The 24,667-nt window shown below is 43.2% G+C and overlaps 1 protein-coding gene across 2 annotated transcripts in view; it reads left to right on the top strand.

Moving 5' to 3' along the window:
• The first annotated feature begins 4,713 nt into the window (after positions 1 to 4,713).
• Positions 4,714 to 24,667, top strand: part of LOC132780230 (protein Aster-A) — a 97,519-nt gene continuing 77,565 nt past the window's right edge. Inside the window, exon 1 of one of the 2 annotated variants that reach the window (XM_067460684.1) lies at positions 4,714 to 4,957. In XM_067460684.1, the coding sequence (XP_067316785.1) occupies positions 4,932 to 4,957 (26 nt within the window). In that variant the 5' untranslated portion in view covers positions 4,714 to 4,931. The remainder of the gene's footprint in view (positions 4,958 to 24,667) is intronic. The other variant, XM_067460683.1, reaches the window with a different exon arrangement.

Below are 24,667 nucleotides of genomic sequence, written 5' to 3'. Positions count from 1 at the left end.
CCTGTGAAGCAGGCGGGATAGAGAGCAGGGCCTCCCCAGAAGATCTTAGGGTCCTGGTGGGCTGATAGGCAGAGATATTCGGATAGGTAGGTTGGGCCAGAACCGTTTAGGGCTTTAAAGGCCAACGCCAGCACTTTGAATTGAGCCCGGTAGCAAATCGGCAGCCAGTGGAGCTGGTGCAGCAGAGGAGTTGTATGTTCCCTGCGCTCCGCTCCTGTTAGTATCATGGCTGCCGAACGTTGGACTAATTGGAGCTTCCGAGCCGTCTTCAAAGGCAACCCCACGTAGAGAGCGTTGCAGTAGTCTAAACAGGATGTAACCAGAGCGTGGACTACCGTGGCCAAGTCAGACTTCCCAAGGTACGGGCGCAGTTGGCGCACGAGTTTTAACTGTGCGAATGCTCCCCTGGTCACCGCCGAAACCTGGGGTTCCAGGCTCAGCGATGAGTCCAGGATCACACCCAAACTGCGAACCTGCGTCTTCAGGGGGAGTGCGACCCCGTCCAAAACCTCCAAATGGGACAGGGGGAACTTCTGAAGCTTCCCTCTCCCTCTGTTGTTGACTGTTGGTGTGATAAAACTAACAACAACTATATTATATTATATTATTATTATATATTATATTATAATATACAATTATAATATAATATAACAATAATATAGTAATATAATATATAATATAATAATATAATATATACAATACTATAATATAATAGTATTATAATAATATAATATAATATAAATATAATATATTATATATTATATATTATTATAATATTATTATATATTATATTATAATTGTATATTATATTATATTATATTATATTATATTATATTATATTATATTATATACTAGCTGTACCTGGCAATGCATTGCTGTGGCATAGAGTGAGGGTATGAAAAATAAAGTAATGAGAAATTTTGGGTTAATTACGAAATAATTATGAAAATTGGAAAAAATTGTTTAGATTCTTAATTACTCCTCACACTATTCCTACATGGCTCGATATTGGATCGTAAACTAATTTAAATACAAATCAATAACGAATTACGAAATTAACGAACTGGATCGCCCAAGCCTACTATCTTTACATCCTTCCTAAATCTATCGTGCAATTTAAAGAAGCAAAACCAATCTTTTATCCCCAATTCTTCTCTACCTTTAAGTGTCCATTCCCTTTCTCTTTGACTAAATATTCTTCATGTGCTCCAGATTCAGTATGTGTGGCCGGTCTCTGCACTGCTTCCAGTGGGCGCAGCCATAAGGGGATTTTGGGCTCTATCCCCTTCTTGTACCTTTTCCACGTTTCTAAAAGGCTGGCTCTTATTATATGTCTATTGAATTCTTTATTCATCCTGTCCTTTTCATCCCATAGATAGGCATGCCATTCATATCTTAGATTATGTCCTTCTAAATTAAGCAATTCCTTATTTTCCAATCTGATCCAATCCTTTAGCCAACTAAAGTTAGCTGCTTCGTAATAGCATCTGAGGTCTGGCAAAGGTGTTGGACCTCTCTGATGTTTTGCCTGGAAGAGATCAACACAGGACAGAGATCTAGACAGGACAGCCATGGACTATCCCTTACTTGAGAGCCAGAGGCCTTGTCTTTATAGCAGGCATGGGCAAACTTGTGCCTTCCAGGTATTTTGGACTTCAACTGCCACCATTTCTAACAGCCTCAGGGCCCTTCCTTTTCCCCCTCACTTGCTTAAAGCCAAGGCCTGAGGAACTGTGGGAGTTCAAATCCAAAACACCTGGAGGGTCCAAGTTTGCCCATGCCTGGTGTAGACTCATATAAAAGCAGTTCAATGCATTTAAACTATATTATACTAGCTGTACTTGCCACACGTTGCTGTGACCAACCTTCCCTCCCTCCCTCCCTCCCTCCCTCTTCCTTCCTTCCTTCCTTCCTTCCTTCCTTCCTTCCTTCCTTCTTTTTCTCTCTTTCCTTTTCTCCTTTCTTCCTTCTCTTCCTCTTTCCTTCCTTCTCCACTTTTCTTTCCCTTCCTCTTTCTCCCCTTTCTTCCTTCTTTACCTATTTTTGGACTGCAACTCCCAGCAGTCCTCCTGATCGATCTACCTACCTATCTATCTCTATCTAATCTATCTATCTGGAGGATTGCTGGGAGCTGCAGTCCAGGAATAGGAAATTGGAAATACGCAGGGATTGGGATGCTCTCAAAGAAATCCAAGGAGAAGAAAGCTTGTAGCTTAGAAGCAATGCATTTGGATCATCTTCCTCTCCTGGTCTAGGAGATGCTGGGAGCTGTAGTCCGGAAGAGAGTGTGGATATGCTATTGTGTGTTTTGTTTGCCAGGGGGAGTCATTTTTGTGCATGCGTTGTAGCGTCTTTTTGCTTTTGGGGCTTTTGAAGTCCCTTCTGCTGTGTTTTTCAGTGTTTTTATGAGTGATGGTCACTCATTGGCCTGAGAGGTGTATTGTGTCCAAATTTCATGTCAATTTGTCCAGTGGTTTTTGAATTATGTGAATTCCTCAAATGAACATTATATTTTTATTTATACAAAACTAGCCGTCCTCTGCCACACATTCCTGTGGCCCTGCCTGGGATCCGGAAAATAAAGTAATGAGAAAGTGTTGGTTTCTAATATATGTAATTTTGTTATGTTTGTGGATCAACAGTATTTGTTGCTTTTTCTTTGTCAGTGTTGATGTGGAGATTGTCATGTTTGTCTACTCTGGAACATGCGACATATAATTGTCCTTCTTTAGGGGTCCCTTTCAAATCTATGATACTATATCTGTGTGTGTGTGTGTGTGTGTGTGAATCATATAGATCTATCTATATCTATGACTGGATGGCTCTTTGACAGGAGGGCTTTCATTATGTTTTCTTGCCCTGGTGAAGGGAGTTGGACTGGATGGCCTTAAGTATGGAGGTTCTGTGTGGGGCATTTGCTCCACTTCTATTGTTGGTGGAGTTCAGCATGCTCTTTGGTTGTAGGTGAACTATAAATCCCAGTAACTACAACTCCCAAATGTCAAGGTCTATTTCCCCCAAACTCCATCTGTGTTCATATTTGGGCATATGGAGTATAAGTTTGGTCCAGATCCATAATTGTTTGAGTCCACAGTGCTCTCTGGATGTAGGTGAACTACAACTCCCAAACTCAAGGTCAGTGCCCACCAAACCCTTCCAGTATTTTCTGTTGGTCATGGGAGTCCTATGTGTCAAGTTTAGTTCAATTCCATCGTTGATGGAGTTCAGAATACTCTTTGATGGTAGGTGAACTATAAATCCCAGCAACTACAACTCCTAAATATTTATTTATCGTGTCAGTGCAACCAGTCGATTATATTACATTTCCAACAGAACAAAGCAAACAGACAGACAGACAAAATGCAAAATTTGTGAGTTTGGTAGTTGATTAAATGTCCTTTGACCAGTATCTGGCAACTTGGAGTGTTTCTGGTGTTGCTGCAAGAAGGTCCTCCATGGTGCATGTGGCTCAGGTTGCATTGCAGCAGGTGGTCAGTGGTTTGCTCTTCTCCGTGATAATGCGGCATGTCTCATTAAGAGCCACATCCACTGTTTTAGCGTGGTGAGATGTGTTCCACACTGGGCATGCATACTCAGCAGCAGAGTAGCACAGCGCAAGGGCAGATGTCTTCACTGTGTTTGGTTGTGATCCCCAAGTTGTGTTCATATGATATTGTTTCTAGCACCCACTTTTTGCTTGATGTTCAGGCAGTGCTTCTAAATGACAAAATCTTTGGAATGATGGTCACTCCTTGGATTAGTAGGTGTCTTGTGGCCAAATTTGGCGGCAATTCGTCCAGTAGATTTTGAGTTATGATGTCACTCAAAATGAATAGAGCATTTTATTTATTTATTTATGTATTTATTTACTTTGCTTATATACCGCTGTTCTCAGCCCAGGGGCGACTCACAGCGGTGTACAACATAGAAAGAACAAGGTTCAAGATACAAGACACAATATAAAATAATCCACAATCCATCATTAACAAAAAACATCATCATCAAAAAACATCCTCATTACTATGAAAGCCATTCCGCGTCGTCTCATCGTCAAAACCACAATCCGGTATCATTTTCCGTTGTTCCATTCCTATAGTCAATTACCAATCATTGCACTTCTTGTTCGAACGCCTTCTTGAACAGCCAAGTCTTTAATTTCCTGCGGAATATCATCAGGGAAGGAGCCAGTCTGATGTCCAGGGGAAGGGTGTTCCACAGCCGAGGAGCCACCACGGAGAAGGCCCTATCTCTGGTCCCCGCCAGCCGTGCCTGTGAAGCAGGCGGGATTGAGAGCAGGGCCTCCCCGGAAGATCTCAAAGTCCTGGTGGGCTCATTGGTCGAGATGCGGTCGGATAGATAGATAGATGGGTGGGTGGATGGATGGATGGATAGATAGATGATAGATAGATAGATAGATAGATAGATAGATAGATAGAAAGACTAGCTTGGGGACCCGGCGATGCCCGGTTAATTAGAAGAAGGCATTGTTTGTCTTTTGGGATGGTCTTTGGTGACCCCCCTCTGACACCCCCTTGCGACCCCCTCAGGGGTCCCGCAGCCCAGATTGGGAAACGCGGTCCCAGTATCCCTCCAGTGTCAGCGGTGCTAGTGATGCTGGTGGAGGTGGAGAGCGCGCGGCAAAAGAGGGAGGAGAAGGAAGAGGAGGAGGAGGAGGAGGAGAGAGAGCGACGTAAGGAGGGAAAGAGGGAGGGAGCGAGGGAGGGAGGCGAGTGCGCCGGCCCGCTGGCTCCTTCCTCTCCTCCTCCTCCTCGTTGCCTGGGCCGCCGGCCGGGACCCAGCAGCGGTTGGGGGGAGAGGAGGAAGCAAGCAAGGCGGCCATCTGCCCCCCGGACCCCCAGCATCGGGCTATGTTCGAGTAAGGAGCGGGCCGCGCGGGGAGGAGGAGGAGGTTGCGGCTGCGGGGAAAGGCAATGGATGGCTCGGTCGAGCTGGGAAGGTGTGTGTGTGTTTGTTTTTAATGGGGGAATGGATGCCAACGATGCCCAGCTCCATTGGGATGCAGTGCCTGGAGGTAGAGGGAGGGCTCAATGCGTCAAGGGAGGGAATGGGGTGGAAGTACAGGGAGGGGGGTCCATCTCTTCGCCAAAACCCACCCCGGCTTGTCAGCTGAGAGATGGAGAGATGGAGGGACAAAGGACTTGGGCTGGGAGGAGAAGAGCAAGGGCCCTTCCACACAGACCCATATCCCAGGATATCAAGGCAGAAATCTGTCCCACATTACCTGAGTGTGGACTCAGGGCTCTCCCACACAACAATACAACCCAGGGCCCTTCCACACAGACCTATATCAAAGCAGAAAACCCCACATTAGCTGAGTGTGGACTCAGGGCCTTTCCACACAGCCCTATCTCCCAGGATATCAAGGCAGAATATCCCACATTATCTGTGTGTGGACTCAGGGCACTTCCACACAGCCCTATATCCCAGGATATCAAGGCAGAAAATCCCACATTAGCTGAGTGTGGACTCAGGGCCCTTCCACACAGCCCTATATCCCAGGATATCAAGGCAGAAAATCCCACATTAGCTGAGTGTGGACTCAGGGCCCTTCCACACAGCCCTATATCCCAGGATATCAAGGCAGAAAATCCCACATTACCTGAGTGTGGACTCAGAGCCCTTCCACACAGGAATACAACTCAGGGCCCTTCCTCACAGCTATATATCCCAGGAAATCAAGGCTGAAAATCCCACATTATCTGAGTGTGGACTCAGGGCCCTTCCCCACAGCCATATAACCCAGGGCCCTTCCACACAGCCCTATATACCAGAATATCAAAGCAGAAAATCCCACAATATTGGAATATGGACTCAGGGCCTTTCCACACAGGAATACAACCCAGGGCCCTTCCACATAGCCCTATATCCTAGGATATCAGGGCAGAAAATCCCACATTACCTGAATGTGGACTCAGGGCCTTTCCACACAGCCATATATCCCAGAATATCAAAGCAGAAAATCCCACATTACCTGAGTGTGGACTCAGAGCCCTTCCACACAGGAATACAACCCAGAGCCCTTTCCACACAGCCCTATATCCCAGGATATCAAGGCAGAAAATCCCACATTGTCTGAATGTGGGGCCAGGGCCCTTCCACACAGCCCTATATCCCAGAATGTCGAGGCAGAAAATCCCAAATTATCAGAGTGTAGTCTCAGGGCCCTTCCACACAGCCAAATATCCCAGGATATCAAAGCAGAAAATCCCACATTAGCTGAGTGTGGAATCAGGGCCCTTCCCCACAGCCCTCTATCCCAGGATATCAAGGCAGAAAATCCCACATTATCGGAGTGTAGACTCAGATAACCCATATGAAAGCAGATGTTGTGTGATTTTCAGCCAGATATTCTGGGAGATAGGGATGTGTAGAAGGGACCCCAGAATATCAAGGCAGAATAACCCACAATATCTGCTTTGAACTGGGTTATCCGAGTCCATAGTGCCATATATCCCAGTTCAAAGCAGAAAATGTAGGATTTTATTCAACTGTGTGGAAGGGCCCCCAGTTCAAAGCAGATATTGTGGGATTTTCTGCCTTGACATTCTGGGATTTAGGACTGTGTGGAAAGGGTTGAAGAGGAGGCTCTCTCCAGTGTTTTGGACTTGCGGGTTTTTTGTGAATGTTGTTTGCTGCTTATGCTTAGAAGGCAGAGGAGGCTTTTTGCGCCTGTGCATGCGTTGAGATGCTTGGAAGGATGCAGTGGGGAGGGGGTGCTGCCTCCCACTCGTGATCTCCCTCCCTCTTTCCCTCCCTGAGTGGTTACAGGTACCCTTGCATCCTCCTTTGGAGGGGCACAACAAGTGGGATCTTGGGCAGCGCCGTCATTGAGGAGGAGGGGGGGGGGAGGAAGAGGAGGAGGAGGAGGCCTTTGTTCTGCGTGTCTGGGCGCCCACGTGTCCCTCTCCCCCATCTGTCTCTGCCAGGAAGAGGAGGCTAGTGGAGAGCCTTCTAAGGCCCTTTCCTTCTACCCTGCCATAAAAAAAATCCAGGTTATCTGCTTTGAAGTGGATTATCTGGCAGTGTAGACCAGGCATGGGCAAACTTTAGCCCTCCAGGTGTTTTGGACTTCAGCTCCCACAATTCCTAGGTGTCACACCTCTTTGATGTTTTGCCTGGAAGAGCTCAACACAGGATAGAGATCTAGACAGGGGCAATACCTTATTTGAGAGCCAGGGACCTTGGCTTTATAGCAGGCATGCCCAAAATTTGGCCCACCAGGTGTTTTGGACTTCAGCTCCCACAATTCTTAGGTGTTGCGTCTCTCTGATGTTTTGCCTGGAAGAGATCAACACAGGACAGAGATCTAGGCAGGACAGCCATGGACAATCCCTTATTTGAGAGCCAGGGACCTTGCTTTTATAGCAGGCATGGTCAAAATTTGGCCCATCAGGTGTTTTGGACTTCAACTCCCACAATTCCTAGGTGTCGCACCTCTCTGATGTTTTGCCTGGAAGAGATCGACACAGGACAGCGATCTAGGCAGGACAGCCATGGACGATCCCTTATTTGAGAGCCAGGGACCTTGCCTGTATAGCAGGTATGGTCAAACTTTGGCCCTCCATGTGTTTTGGACTCCAACTCCCACAATTCCTAACAGCCTCAGTCTGTTTCCTTTTCCCCCTCAGCCACTTAAGCTACAGTGTAGATGCACTCTCTGTGTTATACTCCTCACCTAGGATGACAAAAAGAGGCACTTAGGCCCTTTCTACACTGCCATGCAATCCAGAAGCTGACAATACACATCTGCTTTGAAATGGATTATATGTGTCTATACCAGGCATGGGCAAACTTTGGCTCTCCAGGTGTTTTGGATGCCAACTCCCACCATTCCTAACAGCCTTGGGCCGTTTTGGACTTCAACTCCCACAATTCCTAACAGCCTCGGGCCCTTTTGGACTTCAATTTCCACAATTCCTAACAGCTTTGGGCCCTTTTGGACTTCCACAATTCCTAACAGCCTCAGACCCTTTCCTTTTCCCCCTCAGCTGCTTGGAAAAATAAAGGGCCCAAGGCTGTTAGGAATTGTGGGAGTTGAAGTCCAAAACACCTGCTGTAGACGTATAATATGGATTATCTATCTGCCTTGAACATATAGCAGTGCAGAAGGAGCCAGAGAGCCCTTCCACATAGCCCTTTATCCCAGAATATCAAGGCAGAAAATCCAACATAATCTGCTTTGAACTGGAATATATGGCAGTGTGGACTCTTCAAAGCAGATATTGTGGGAATTTCTGCTTTGATATTCTGGGATATAGGGCTGTCTGGAAGGGCCCTGAATCTCACCTTGGATCTGCATTTCTTCATTCCTGTTTTGGATCCTACTGTGCAGCTGGGCAGCCTGGTGGAGTGGCTTGAGGCTTGGCCTGCGATTCTGAGGCCTGGATTCTGATCTCCACTTGGCCTAGAAAGCCATTGGCTTTCTTGGACAACAGCAAGAATATCCCTCTGGGCAGCTAAGCCAGGAAATCCCAATTGGATGGCCCCAACTGAGAGGTTCTTTCTTGAGGGGCAAACCAAGAATAGGCAATCTGGAAGTCCCTGAACAGCCTCAGAAGTGGAGTGGGCAGAACAAAAGACAACCTGGCAACTGTGGAGCAGAACAGACAACTCCACATCTGTATGCTTGTCCACAGTATCCTGCCTCATGCACAGAGGAAGAATTATTGGAGGCTACAGACAATGCAGTCGCTGTTGCCTGTTTTTGGTCAAAAGATATTTAACCACTTGTGCTCCTTCTATTTTTATCAGTTTTACACTAATTTATGCAATGATTTTGATGCAAAATAAACCTTGGGTCAGTCTCGGTGCCAGAAAACCCAGGGATTGGGGTTGCCAAAGCCATTGGTTACACAACCCCAAATGGGGTCTGCTTCGCTCAATGCTGGAGGTTTCTGAATTGGCACCTAGACCGGACATGGGCAGCTGTTAGGAATTGTGGAAGTTGAAGTCCAAAACACCCGGAGGACCAAAGTTTGCCCATGCCCGACCAAGACATTTATTTATACTCATATGTTGGGAGCACCTGTAGTGTTTATACTCTGCAGAAAATGCTCCGGCCGGCTGTAGTTCATAAAAAGGAAAATCGGCCTGTTTCGCAAGCCTTGCAAATGCTGACTTGTTATCAGTCAATGTTTGATTTTTATACCTCTTTATATAACTTGATGTACATTTTATTGATTACGCTGTAGGACGTATCAAAATATAGCTCTATGGAAACTCAGGGGCCTCATCTACACTGCCATTTAACCCATTTCAAAGCAGATAATCTGGATTTTATATGGCAGTGTAATTGAGGCCAGGGCCTCATTGGCCAAACAGGGTCGCGAATGGAAAAATTTAAGAAGCCTTGGCCAAAGCGACTTTGATGGTTTTTTGGACTGAGAGCATAAGCATCCTTCTATTCCTTTTCTCTATTGGGTCCCATAATCCGATTTGATTGGATTGATAGCTGTCAAGAAGGGCTCTGCCTTCCTGGAACGTAGAAACCAACGGCGGGGGGTTTCTTGGAGACATACTCTAAAAAAGTAACATTGGCAGGCTCCGAGATTAAATATGTATTTGCTGGACATATATATTGTATTTCTTCCATTCTAGAAATCACTTTTCCCTCTAGATAAACAACACTAAAATGAGTTGCATCTTAGAATGGCAGGTGTATCTTATGTATTTTTGTTGTTGGTAGTTGTACTGAAAGTAAGGTGCACCTTACAATCAATGGCATCTTACAGTGGAAGAAATATGGTTTGCGTGTGTGTGTGTGTGTATGTATGTGTGTGTGTGTGTCTGGACTACACTTAGGACTGACTTGGGCCTCTTCCAGACTGTCATATAATCCAGATTATCTATTTATTTATTTATTTATTTATTTATAGTATTTATAGTCCACCTTTCTCACCCCGAAGGGGACACAGAACGGATCACAGAATGCATATATGGTAAACATTAAATGCTGTTATACACTGAAAGAACAGACAACTAAACATAGATAGAGGTATATATAGGCTTCTCATCTTTGGCATCTTGGAGGCTGTTCTCAATTCTGGCCACTGGTGGTGCTGTCGCTCCACTTTCCCTGCCAAAGAGCTCTGTCCGTAAACTTCCTCTGTGATCAAATTGCCAGCATTTTTCTAGCATTTCCTTATGAGTGCCTTAAATACCTCCCCGCTTAAGTGGTACCTATTTATCTACTCACAAGGATGTTAAAACATCACAATATCCGGGCGTCCTCTGGGCAGCGTCCTTCCAGACGGCCAATCCTCTCACACCAGAAGTGACTTACAATTTCTCAAGTCGCTCCTGACATGACAAAAAAAAAATCTACTCACATTGCTGTTTTCAAAACTGCTAGATAGGCAGAAGCTGGGCTAAAGGCCAGGAGCTCACCCTGACCCAGGCTTTGAACTGTCAACCTTTCATTTGGCAAGATTTATTGCAGCTGGCGGTTAACCTATGCTAAAGCAGGTAATCCACATCTGCTTTGAAGTGGGTTATATAAGTCTACACTGCCATATAATCAAGTTCAAAGGCGATAATCTGGATTTTATATGACTGTAGATGAGGCCTTTGCATCCATGTGGAATAGAAACTGCCTGGAGTGGGGTCTGGTAATCCATATCATTGTAGTCTAAATAGTCCAAATTGTGATTAGAAATATATTTCAGAGATCAAAATTGACATCACTGAGGAAGCAAGGATTCCTGAGAGTTAGAAACTCATAGAGTATTTATAAACTGGTTACTATAACTTGAGAACAACTCATTAAATGGTTTGTAACTTTTTGTTGTAACATGTTGCCAGTGTGAAATATACTGCTTTGAAATTGGGCCCATCATTTTGAAATATATATTGCCAGGAGTCTGTTTTGACAGCAGTTCGGACTTCCTTTGCACCCCTGCTGGAGAGAAACTGCCTGGGGGTTCTGGGAGTTGGAGTCCAATTAGTTCAAACTGTAATTAAAACATATCTTCACAGAACTCTGAGTTGACAATGCTGAGGAAGGGTGTAGCAGCTCTGGGTGATAGAAACTGCCTCAGGAGTTCTGGGAGTTGTTGTTTAAAAACTTTTCAAGACAGAGTTAAAAACATACGTACCAGGTTCTGCTGACTTTTTTGCTCCTCTGTATGTGGTAGCAAACACATGTGTTTCTGTCTTGTAATTTATTTGGGGAAGCTGCATGGCCTGAGATCTGCATTGTACACCAGTGAGGCCATTATCAGTGCCTTTGTAAAAGCAAGTTTCTCAATTCGACTTTTAGCACCAACCTTTTAATCTGAATACATGAGTTCATGGAACAAAAGGATCTCCTTAGAGGTGCTTGGTGTGTTATGCTTCAAATTTCTTAATTTACCCTATATACTCGAGTATAACCCGAGTTTTTCAGTCTGTTTTTTAGGCTGAAAAAGGCCCCCTCAGCTTATACTCAAGTTTTTTTTGTCGTGTCAGGAGAGACTTGAGAAACTGCAAGTCGCTTCTGGTGTGAGAGAATTGGCTGTCTGCAAGGACATTGCCCAGGGGTCACCTGGATGATTTGATGTTTTTATCATCCTTGTGGGAAGCTTCTCTCATGTCCCTGCATGAGGAGCTGGAGCTGATAGAGGGAGCTCATCCGCCTCTCCCCGGATTCAAACCTGCGACCTGTTGGTCTTCAGTCCTGCCAGCACAGGGGTTTAGCCCACTGCACCACCGGGGGCTCCTATACTCAAGTAAAACTCAAGTATACTCAAGTAAAACTTATTTATTATTTTACTCTGCTATTGTTATTATTTTTATAGCAGTTATTATTTTGCTCTATTTATTTTTATTATTACATTTACATTATTTTACTCTATTATTATTACATTTATTATTTTACTCCATTTATTATTATGATATTTATCATTTTACTCTATTATTACTGTTATTACATTTCCATTATTTTACTCTATTATTATTATTATTATTATTATTATTTGAAACACAACAAGATGAGTCCACTGCAGACAAGATCACTCTGCTGGCTGTTGTATTGGATCACACGTTAGACTTCTGCAGCTGGCAGATGGTAATTTTGTCAGCGCCGATTGTGTTTAAGTGCAGGCCAAGGTCTTTAGCTACTGCACCCAGTGTGCCGATCACCACTGGGATCACCTTGACTGGCTTGTGCCAGAGTCTTTGCAGTTCAATCTTTAAATCCTCATATCGTGTCAGCTTTTCCAGTTTCTCTTCAATCCTGCTGTCACCTGGGATTGCAACAGCGACCATCCACACTTCGTTTTTTAACACGATCGTGAGGTCAGGAGTGTTGTGCTCCAAAACTCTGTCTGTCTAAATTCAGAAGTCCCAGAGGAGTTTGACCTGTTCATTTTCTGTAACTTTTTCCGGCTTGTGATCCCAACAGTTCTTTGTTGCAGGCAGATGGTATTTGTGGCACAGGTTCCAATGAATCATCTGAGCAACGGTGTTATGCCTCTGCTTGTAGTCTGTCTGCATGATATTCTTGCAGTAATTATCGTATTATTATTATTATAATTATTTTATTATTATTGGAAGGATATGTAACCACATTTACTTTGAAGAAGGTTAGACTAATGGTTTAATCAGAATTGGGCAGTCCTACCTTAAATTACAGTTTTATGTAAACATTCAAAAACATTTAAGCTTCCATTATTATAATGTTATTGGTGTCTATTGTTATTTTGTAATTTAGCAGTAGGTGCTGCATTTCCCACCCTTGACTTATACTAGCATCAATGTGTTTTCCCTGCTTTTTTGTGGTAAAATTAGGTGCCTTGGCTTATATTCGGGTCAACTTATACTTGAGTTTATACGGTACTTGCTTGTAGTTAGAAGTGTTATGGGGTGAGAGGAAGAGACCAAAACATGACTGTAGAAGACCTTGAAAGGTTAGGTATGTATTTATTGGTCTCTGGATCAGAAGGTAGGAGAAGAAGACTCTAATTCAGGCATGGACAAACTTCGGCCCTCCAGATGTTTTGGACTTCAACTCCCACAATTCGTAACAGCCTCAGTTGTAGTAAACCTTGGAGAGTAGGATCATGTGCCACCCAGCCCACCCCGTGTACCAATGAAGCCCATAAGATCCATCAAGTCCAGTGCAATATAATGTCATGGAGTAATTCAGATGACTTTTCAATGCTTTCTCTCAGTGAAACACTGTATGTGAGTTAAGCATTCATGGGAAAGGAATTTTCTATCGGAGAACAGTAGTACTTTACCCAAAACAACAATCCTGGGATTCTGATGGATGATGTAGGATCCAAGTAATTTAATTATATAGCATGGAAGGGATCATAACCACATGACAACTTGCTTATTCATATAGCCATAATATTTAAAAACATCCCAGTTCTATAATCTGGAAGTTGATCTCAGAAATTACACAGAATTAGTACCTTGTTCTTCTGATCTAATGTTGATTCCATGGGAGGGAGCCTCATGATTGGACCTTGTGTGTATAGTGGGATCTATGTGTTGTTAGTAGGCTTCTGTCTGGCTAAGATGGCATAGAAAGATCTACCATGGGATGTTTGTTTACTTCACTTATATCTGATTCATGAGGTTAAAAGTGATATCTAGAAACCTTGCACATTGTCATGATTTGTGCTTCGGCATCTCATTGTGAGTAAACATGTGGTGCATGTCTTGGATCACATGTGGCTTCATTGGTGACCACTGTCTTGAACATCATGGGTTGGCTATGGACTGGGGCAGAGCTTGGAAAAAAATTCAGTAGACCTTGTGAAGATTACAAATTTTTTGATAGAAGAAAAAAAGTATTGTGGCACCTTAAACATTTAAGAAGCTTTATTTGCCATCAGGTTTCATTGTTCACTTTTGATCGAGGCCTTTATTGGATCCCTTTCATCAGACGGATCAACTTATTTCCCTGAGTTCAGTTCCAGACATCTCCAGCTCATCCCGTTTGGGTATCAGCCAGCACGTCAACGACTTAAATCTAGACATAGTTTTCTAAGATCTACAGAGACACTCGCTGGAACACCTCAGCAAGCGAGAGTCCAAAAGTGGCAGGCTCAAACCCAGCACCTCAACCAGTGGCTGATACCAAATGAGTGACTCCCTCCTGGGCACACAGAAGACTGGGCGACTTGGAAGGCACTGAACAGACTGCGCTCTGGCACCACGAGATGCAGAGCCAACCTTCAGAAATGGGGCTAGAAAGTGGAATCCTCGACATGCGAGTGTGGAGAAGAGCAAACCACTGACCACGTGCTGCAATGCAACCTGAGCCCTGCCACATGCAAAATGGAGGACCTTCTTGCAGCAACACCGGAAGCACTCCAAGTGGCTAGATACTAGTCAAAGGACATTTAACCAACTACCAAACTCACAAGTTTTGTATTTTTCTGTTTGTTTGCTTTGTTCTGTTAGAAATGTAATATAATGGACTGGTTGCTCTGACACGACAAATAAATAAACAAACAAATAAATAAATAAATAGTTCCAGACAGCGCCAAATTGCGTGCTTTAGTGAGTGGCAAAAAGACTCGGGACCTGAGATGTCCAGATACAGACCTGTTGGTCCCGGGATTTCTGTCTCCGTTGTCCATATCTACTGCTTTGTCATGGGATTTTGCAGCCCCCAAGCTGGCTACTGTGGGACTTCTGCTGGAAATTTCAACCTTTTCTTTAAAACTTTAGATGCGAAGATGCGAATAATTGTATAAGTTCTGTTCCTAGGTTATATAAGCTGCAGGGCCATCTGTGCAGACAGGGTGTTGTTCCTAGGTTATACATGTCTGTTCCTGATTGCTCTTATTGTGAAAAGATGTACAACGTTGACTAGAGGGCCACAACTTTCTCCTGGCCAGAGAAAATATGCCCAAGTGTTTCATGAAGTTTCTGGCACACAAAGTTTTTGCATTCTACTCAACTGTCACCTTCTTTTTAAGAACTGACCTATCAGGAACAAACATCTAAAACCCGGGAACAAACCCAGATTTTAAAAAAGCTCAGAACTGGGATATTCCCACACCTGAAAATCTCATGTTTTTGCCGTTTGTAGCTATTGCTTCCGCATTTACAGGGAACGGCGTTTGGACACCCTCCTATTTGCTGTGGGAGCTCCTGGAATAAAAGTAATGTCTGGACAAGCCCTAAAACTCTTTGCATCACATGGAGTGAATGGGTTTAATGAAACCTTATCCTGAAGTCAAGCTTGTACTCTTCAAAGTGCTACAAGACTCTCCACTGTTTGTGTTGTAAGACACCAAAATGTTCACTGCCCTTTGTTTTTTTTTCTCTGACCAACTCCCAAGGTTAATGGTCCCACACCTCCCACTTCCTTCCTAGATCTATTTTTGAGTGGATCCCACCACTTCTAGTACAATTGTCCCTTCATTTCAACAGTTTTGACTTTTTTGGAATGCCTCTCTAGGGCTTTCTAGGTCCTCCAGTATGATTCTGGGATCAAATTCCAGCAGAAGTTGATCATACAGTCAAGCCGAAAGACCTAGTTTAAAAAATGTAAAGGGGCAATTTCTTTATTTGTGGGTTGTTGTAAGTTTTTCAGGCTGTATGGCCATGTTCTAGAAGCATTCTCTCCTGACATTTCGCCTGCATCTGTGGCAAGCATCCTCAGAGGTTGTGAGGTCTGTTGGAAACTAGGAAAATTGGGTTTATATATCTGTGGAAGGTCCAGAGTGGGAGAAAGAACTCTTGTCCGTTGGAGCTAGGTGTGAATGTTTCAGTTGGCCACCTTGATTAGCATTTAATGGCATGACAGCTTTTAGGTGTGGCTTGTTAGTGTCTGGGAAAATTATTGTTGAGAGGTGATTAGGTGTTCCTGATTGTTTCTTGTCTGGAGTTACCCTATGTTTGTTTTTTATTTATTGTTATAACTTTAGATTTTTTAAAATACCGATAGCCAGATTTTGTTCATTTTCATGGTTTCTTCTTTTCTGTTGAAATTGTCCACATGCTTATGGATTTCAGTGGCTTCTTTGTGTAGCTTGACATGGTAGTTATTAGAGTGGTCCAGCATTTCTGTGTTCTCAGATAATATGCTGTGTCCAGGTTGGTTCATCAGGTGCTCTGCCATGGCTGACTTCTCTGGTTAAGTTAGTCTGCAGTGCCTTTCATGTTCCTTGATTCGTGTTTGGGTGCTGCGTTTGGTGGTCCCTATGTAGACTTGTCCACAGTTGCATGGTATATGGTAGACTCCTACAGAGGTGAGAGGATCCCGCTTGTCCTTTGCTGAACGTAGCATTTGTTGGATTTATTGGATTTTCTTAGTGGGTCTTTAATTGTGGTTTTTCTCTTGCATGGGAGTCCTGTGCCCCTAATCCCTAAAATGTTATGTTGGAAGAGGCATGTACCTTCCTTTACATAGCATGAGCTGCTAAGCTGATCCCAGGAAGCACCATATCGCCCACTGCACAGCCCTTCTCATTTGGCTGGCATCCTGTCCATCTGGTCTGTGGCTGGGAATGTGGCTTTCTGCTATTGCAACAGCCCTGATCTGGCCCTTATGTATGTTGCTGAACTGCCAATCTTGGTTTGCCAGCCCTTGGGCTTCCTGCAATATGGCCCCACCATCTGCTGAAGGCCTCTCCTCATCCTCCTTCTGGAGACAACACAGAGCAGGTCCATGTGGTGCATGAGCTGGAGGCAAGGCAGGGGAACTAGGCTGTTCAATGCCACTTTTCAAGGTCAGCCCCAGGGAGAGCAGAATATTAGCATTTCATTAGCAGCGGCTGCTGCCGGCCAGAGAGCTTTCCCACCGTCATCCTTGTTCTTCCCTTTCTACAAATAACTCCACTGCCGTCCTTTGCCTTTCCAGAATGCTTCTCTGACCTCTGATTTAGTCATTCCCCCCACATTTCAACACTAAAGAGGAGCTAATCTTTACCAGGCTTGTCAAAACTGGCACCCCATGTTATGAATGGGAAGGAAGGAAAGAAAGTGAAGCCCAGCAGCTAAGGGATTGAATCATTTTGGTAGATTTTAAAGATCAATAAGATTCATAAATGTCAACGACGGAGCAAGGAGAATTTCCTGCCAGGAGTTGTATGTGATTAACTCTTCTCATGGCTAGAATTCACTGTTAATATCTGTTTGCAACATGCTTTGCAGCATGTGTTCTCCTTGGCTTTCTCTTTCTATCCCCCCCCCCCCTTGTCTTTTTCAAAACAGAAAGCTGGCTCCAGCTTTGAAAGCTCTTCTAATAAGGATAGATTCACCACGATTTGCAGTGGAAAGCTATTTCCTTATAATAATTTGATGTATTTTTTCATTGTCTATTTTGTCCTTGATTTTTTAAAGAAAACTATAAAGCAGTGTTTTTCGACTTGGGAGTTGGGACCATTGGGGGGGGGGGTGCAAGGGGCTTTCAGAGGGGTCATCAAAGACCATCAGAAAGCATATTTCTGATGGTCTTGGGAACTCCTTTGGCAGAGAAAGCTGAAGATCTCTCCGCCTGTCCTTCTCTTCCTTTTTGGAAACAGAGGGCGAATCCTCCCACCAAAAACCTTAATTTGCTGTGTTTGGCTGGCCTCTCAGCCAAGGGGGGGGGGGGGCTGTTTCTGAGACTTCAAGTAGGGAGGGGACAGCAGGCGTGCTTGGCGCATGGCAACATGGCGCATGTGTGGGCAAGGGAGAGAGTGCAAGGCTGGAGGGAGACTCATGCCAGTGAATCCCTTCAAGGCATGAGAGTTCTGTGTGGGAAGTTTGGCCCAGTTCTGTCATGGGGGTGGGGGTGGGGTTCAGAATGCTCTGATTGTAAGTGAACTATAAATCCCAGCAACTACAACTCCCAAAATGCCAATAACTATTTCCCCCAAACTCGGCCAGCGTTCACATTTGGGCATATTGAGTATTTGTGACAAGTTTGGTCCAGATATATCATTGTTTGAGTTCACAGTGCTCTCTTGATGTAGGTGAACTACAACTCCCAAACACAAGGTCAATGCCCACCAAACCCTTCCAGTATTTTCTGTTGGTCATGGGAGTTCTGTGTGTCAAGTTTGGTTCAATTCCATCTATGGTGGAGTTCAGAATACTCTTTGATTGTTGGTGAACTATAAATCCCAGCAACCACAACTCCCAAATGACAAAATCAATCCTCCCCCAACCCCACCAGTATTCAAATTTGGGTGTATCAGGTATTTGTGCCAAATTTGGTGCAGTGAATGTAAATACATCCTGCATATGAATTTACATCACAATTCATAACAGTAGGAAAATGACAGTTATGAAGTAGCAACGAAAATAATTGTATGGTTGGGGGTCACCACAACATGAGGAACTGTATTAAGGGGTCACGGCATTTGCAAGGTTGAGAAACACTGCTATAAAGCAACAGAATTATTCTGAAAAGAGCTGCTTTGAGGAGTTGTGAGGTATAAATTAAAATCATCGCCATTATAAACAACAACAAGCACTCACATGCTTTGAATACCTTTCATCTTTTATTTGATCGGTGTGGGTGTTTCATCCTACGTTGTGTCACAACTATTCCACACTCCTCTTTATTTAGCCGTGCTGGTCCTCTGGCGGCACACAGGCAATGGGCCATTTGAATCATACATGGTTTTTTCAGTTATGTACAACTCACAAGTATGCGTGTTATGCTGCAAGAAGATCTTGAGACTCCATTGCAAGAATATGGAAAATGTGATCCATGTCTCTGCTTCGATTTCTTAGCTGCCTGAGCACTCTTTAAGCTTCTGGATTTCACAATGTTTTTAAAGAATGTCCCAAATTGTGAATAGGTATCAAATTGCCCCAAATATCTGTTGTGCTTGATATACCATCACCCCCGGAGGCACAATGGGTTAAACCCTTGTGCAGGCAGGACTGAAGACTGACAGGTCGCAGGTTCGAATCCTGGGAAAACGCGGATGAGCTCCCTCTATCAGCTCCAGCTCCCCATTGCGGGGACATGAGAGAAACCTCCCACAAGGATGATAAAACGTCAAAACATCTGGGCGTCTCCTGGGCAACGTCCTTGCAGGCGACAAATTCTCTCACACCAGAAGCAACTTGCAGTTTCTCAAGTTGCTCCTGACATGAAAAAAAAACCACAATCATAAACCAAATATCCCTTAAAAGCTCCAAATAGGCTTAAACTGAAACCAAATGTGATGCCACATCACTTTTAGGTTGCTGAAAAATGAAACTATGCATGGAGTGGCATGGAGGAAGAAATTGACTCCCAGCACAATTGTGTCCCTCTGCTCATAGGAACCCAAAAGAGGTATCTCTCTGTTCCATTTGAGACAGGAGACATGGGGCGGTTCCAGACAGCACCCATATACGTGCTTTAGACAGGGGCAACCCCCCCCCCAAAAAAAACCCCAAACAAAACCAAAACAAAACCCTGGGACCTGCAAGCAGGTCCACACACAGACCTGCTCGTCCCAGGATTTCTGCCTCCATCATCCACACACAGACCTGCTTTGTCCTAGGATTTTGCAGTCACTAAGATGGCTGCTGCGGGAACTCTGGCAGAAATTTATTATTTAATTTATTTATTAGTTGGTTGCACTTTATGGCATTGAATATTTGCCACTGTATGCTGTTAACTGCCCTGAGTCCCTATTGGTAAGATGGGACAGGATACAAATAAAAATTGTTGTTATTATTATTATTATTATTATTATTATTATTATTATATGAAACACAACAAGATGAGTCCACAGCAGACACTCTGCTGGCTGTTGTATTGGATTACATATCAGACACTTCCCAAGTGTCTAGGACTGTGGTATGTATCGGCGAATAATGCGTGCAGATCCCAATAAGGTAGCCTTTTGCAGCTGGCAGATGGTAATTTTGTCAGCACGATTGTGTCTAAGTTCAGGCCAAGGTCTTTAGGCACTGCACCCAGTGTGCCGATCACCACTGGGACCACTTCAGTGGTTTGTGCCAGAGTCTTTGCAGTTCGATGTTTAAATCCTCATATCGTGTCAGCTTTTCCAGTTGTTTCTCTTCAATCCTGCTGTCACCTGGGATTGAGACATCAATGATCCATACTTTGTTTTTTAACACGATTGTGTGGTCAGGAGTATTATGCTCCAAAACTCTGTCTGTCTGAATCCGGAAGACGCAGAGGAGTTTGACATGTTCATTCTCTGTAACTCTTTTCGGCTTGTGATCCCACCAGTTCTTTGTCGCAAGCAGATGGTATTTGTGGCACAAGTTCCAATGAATCATCTGAGCAATGGTGTTATGCCTCTGCTTGTTGTCTGTCTGTGCGATCTTCTTGCAGCAATCTAGGATTATTATTATTATTATTATTATTATTATTATTATTATTATTATTATTGGGGGACCTGAGAACGTATCCCCACACAGACCTGTTGGTCCCAGGATTTCTTCCCCAGCAGTTTTCACAGGAACAAGATGCAGGACAGACGGGGGACATCTGGCAGAAGGTTTTTTTTAGAAAAAATATTGATTATGTGCTGGACCATATGTGCACACATGCAGATCTATATAAATAAAAATATAATGTTTGTTTGTGGGATTAACATAACTCAAAAACCACTGGACAAATTGACACCAAATTTAGACACGATACACCTATCAGGCTAACGAGTGGCTATCACTCATAAAAATACTGAAAAACACAGCAGAAGAAACTTACAAAGCCAAAACATAAAAAGATACATATATACACATATACTCAAATATATACACATACAAGGCACATCTATACAGACTGGGCCACAACAATGCATGGCAGGGGACAGCTAGTATCTTAATATAAATACAAGCAGATTTGCATGTGCGCATATGAGGTTCAGCACATAATGGAGGGATTTTTTAAAAAAAGAACAACACTTCTGTCAGATTTCTTTCTTTCCCCAATTGTTTATTCAAGCTCTGTTTAATATATAAAGTTTTAAATAAAGAGTTTCAGAGAGTTCTAAATACTCTCCATTCGTGCTTCCTTTAAACCAGCTGTGTGTCCATTTCACAGCCTAATCAGCTGATCACCTGTTTCAGGCTTTTAAAAAGCAGGTGTCTGCTGCAGCAGTTTCCACAGGGGGCAGGGAAGGAATTTGCATGTATTTTGCGAGTGCAGGGCTATACAGTGATGCAAATATTAGCATTTTCTGGCCAGAATGAGGATGAAAGAGGACCGTTTAACCCTGTGTTTTTTATCTGTTGTGGTGAATCAGCATGGATTTACCACATGTAGCCACCCCTCTCCCTTTTTACTCAGGAAATCCTGTGTTTTAGGTGCTGTGTGGATGAGCCCCCAAATGCAGTGCAAGCAGTGTTTAAGTTTCAAGGTAAAGGGAAGGTTTGCAGTGATTCAGTGAAAAAAAGAAACAGGCTCATTTGTGTGTCTTCCTCTGTTCCGGTCCCATTTACACTACTTCGATGTCAACTGTTGATTACTGTGCATATTGTATTGTTTTGCTGTACAGTGGCAGCAATCGGGAGAGGTATGTATGCCTTCGACTGGGCTATTGTTTTTCAGTAGAGTCTGAGCCTGGGAGTTCCAGATAAGGCCAAGCAGTAGTTCAGCAAGGAGGAAATCAGGCCAAGCAGACCAGCTGGCAGAAAGCCAACAGCTTCCCATAGACTTACCAGGAAACTTCGTACTTTGAATCGAAAACCAAGGACGGGCAGGAAGTCAACTCTTCCATTTTCAACAGGCTCAATTTGCATGGTGTGAAAAATAAGGAGCTGGTGTTTTTTGAGGGATTTTCTTTTGCTTTGTGCAAGCTATTCCGTTTTTGTGATTTAGGTAAAGAAATAAAAGATGCAGATCCTAATGTCTGTACAAACCAGGAATTTCCCTGTTGTTGAAGTCTTTCGTGGCTGGAATCACTGGGTTGTTGTAAGTCTTTCGGGCTTTATGACCATGTTTCAGAAGCATTCTCTCCTGACGTTTCACCTGTGTCTATGACAGGCATCCTCAGAGGTTGTGAGGTCTGTTGGAAACTAGGAAAATGGGTTTTATATACCTTGATTAACATTTAATGGCCTAGCAATTTCACTGCCTGGGGGAATCCTTTGTTGGAAGATGATTATTATTATTATTAAACTTTATTTGTAGCCCGCTAGCATCTCCCGCAGGACTCGATGCGGCTTACAAAGGCCAAGGCCTCAACACAACAACAGCAAAACAATAACAATACAATTTAAAGCAAATTAAAAACATAAGCAATAACAAAACATTACATCATTACGCAATAAATTAGCTGTCCCTGATTGTTTCTTGTCTGGAGTTCCCCTGTTTTTTGAATATTGTTTTTTATTTACTGTTATGATTTTTGAGTTTTTAAAATACTGGTAGCCAGATTTCGTTCATTTTCATGGTTTCTTCCTTCCTGTTGAAATTGTCCACACGCTTGTGGATTTCAATGGTTCCTCTATGTAGTCTGACATGCCAATCAAAGTGGCCAATTGAAACATTTACACCTCCCTTCAACAGACAAGAGTTCTTTATCCCATCCTGGACATTCCACAGATATATAAACCCAATTTTCCTAGTTTCCAACAGTCCTCACAACCTCTGAGGATGCCTGCCATAGATGTAGGCGAAACGTCAGGAGAGAATGCTTCTGGAACATGGCCATGCAGCTTGAAAAACTCACAACAACCCAGTTTTCACATAGCCTTGTCATACTATATTTTTACAAGCAGGGGATTTTGACAGGAAAATTAAAACATTCCATCCCCAATGATTCAACACCTTAATGTAAAGTTAAATTAAAAATGTATATAGAGGATCCTATAAGACTGTAGACAAGGAAGAAGTGGATGTAAAGTAAGAAACTATGATATCTTTCTATGTAATATTTAGATAGTAGACTGTGACCCCTTAATAGAAATATATTATGAGATAAATGATTATAGAACATTAATAGAAAGAAAGTATTGCACTATATGCAACAAACACTTGCAAATGTATGTTTACTTAAATAAAATTTAAAAAATTCTTTGAAAAAAACAACAAAAAACATTCCATCCCCTTCACATTAAAATATACTGAATTATATAATCTGATTACCCAGTCTAAAATGCTGCTGTTATTTTTGCCATTTCTCTAATTAGTCACCTTATTCTGCTTTATATGTAGGCATTCTTAGCACATCAGAAACAAAGAGAACGAAAAGAAAATCAATTTCAGCATATGTCCAGGATTTGAAAGGGATGATTCATGTTTCTCCAAGCTGGGTATTAACAAATTCTGAGTAATGTTACTGTGGCTTAAGTGCATCATGTCCAATACATCCATTCAAAGAACACCATCTGCTACTTTCATGAATATGAAGGCACACATTACAGCAGCCATACTCAATTCACATATGCAAGCTAGAAGGTGCCCTTTTGTTCAGACTTGCTTGCTTCAATAAAGTAACCTCCAAACTGTTACCCTTTTATTTACCTCTCTGGGATCAGGCCCAGATACCAAGAATCTCATGACACCTTTTCATTGGGGATCAGGTTATTCAACTTCCTTATGTTGGAATTAAAATGCTTTCCTTTCACAAGAAATCAAGACCACTTTTTTTGTGCTAGAAAGAGGTCTTAGAGTACATTGCGTTCTTGGTATCCTTTTGGGTAAAATCTAGTCATCTATATAAATAAAAATGTTCGTTTGTGGGATTAAGAGAACTCAAAAATCACTGGACAAATTGACATAAAATTTGGACACAAGACACCTAACAACCCAATGTATGTCCTTCACTCAAAAATTGATTTTGTCATTTGGGAGTTGTAGTTGCTGGGATTTATAGTTCAGCTACAATCAAAGAACACTCTGAACCCCACCAGCGATGAAATTGAACCTAACTTGGCACAACAGTTCTCCCATGACCAACAGAAAATATTGGAAGGGTTTGGTGGGCAGTGTCCTTTGGTTTTGGAGTTGTAGTTCACCTACATCCAGAGAGCACTGTGGACTCAAACAATGATGGATCTGGACCAAACTGTACAAGAATACTCAATATCCCCAAATGTGAACACTGGTGGAGTTTGGGGAAAATAGAATCTTGATATTCGGGAGTTTTAGTTGTTGAGATTTATAGTTCACCTACAATCACAGAGCATTCCGAACCCCACCAGTGATAGAATTGGGCCAAACCTCCCACACAGAACCCCCATGTGGGCCACAGCAACACGTGGCAGGGGACGGCTAGTTGTATATATATCTCCTATATTTACCCCGCCCTTCTCCCCCCGAAAGGGGACTCAGGGCGGCCTAACAAAAGCATCATATGATGCTAGCATCATAAAAACAACCATAGTACAATCAAAATATTAAAAATTAAAACAATGTTTTTAAATTAAAATATATGTGTCAGGTGCCACTTGAGAAACTGCAGGTTGCTTCTGGTGTGAGGGAATTGGCTGTCTGCAAGGACATTGCCCAGGGGACACCCAGATGTTTGATGTTTTACCATCCTTGTGGGAGGCTTCTCTCATGTTTCTGCATGGGGAGCTGGAGCTGACAGAGGGAGCTCAACCCGCTCTCCCCGGATTCAAACCGCTGACCTATCAGTCAGCAGTCCTGCCGGCACAAGGGTTTAATCCATTGTGCCACCGGGTGCTCCATTATATATAATGACATGGTAAAATGCTGTCTCTTATATAAAGTGGCAAAATCAAGCTTTGCTTTTTGGACTTAAAAATATTTTCAAGTCATAGTTGATTGAATCCACAA

This window comes from Anolis sagrei, chromosome X (genome assembly GCF_037176765.1).
Source record: "Anolis sagrei isolate rAnoSag1 chromosome X, rAnoSag1.mat, whole genome shotgun sequence".
Lineage (NCBI taxonomy): Eukaryota > Metazoa > Chordata > Lepidosauria > Squamata > Dactyloidae > Anolis > Anolis sagrei.
The sequence above is the reverse complement of the archived record's forward strand: the minus strand, read 5'-3'. Positions and strand labels throughout refer to the sequence as shown.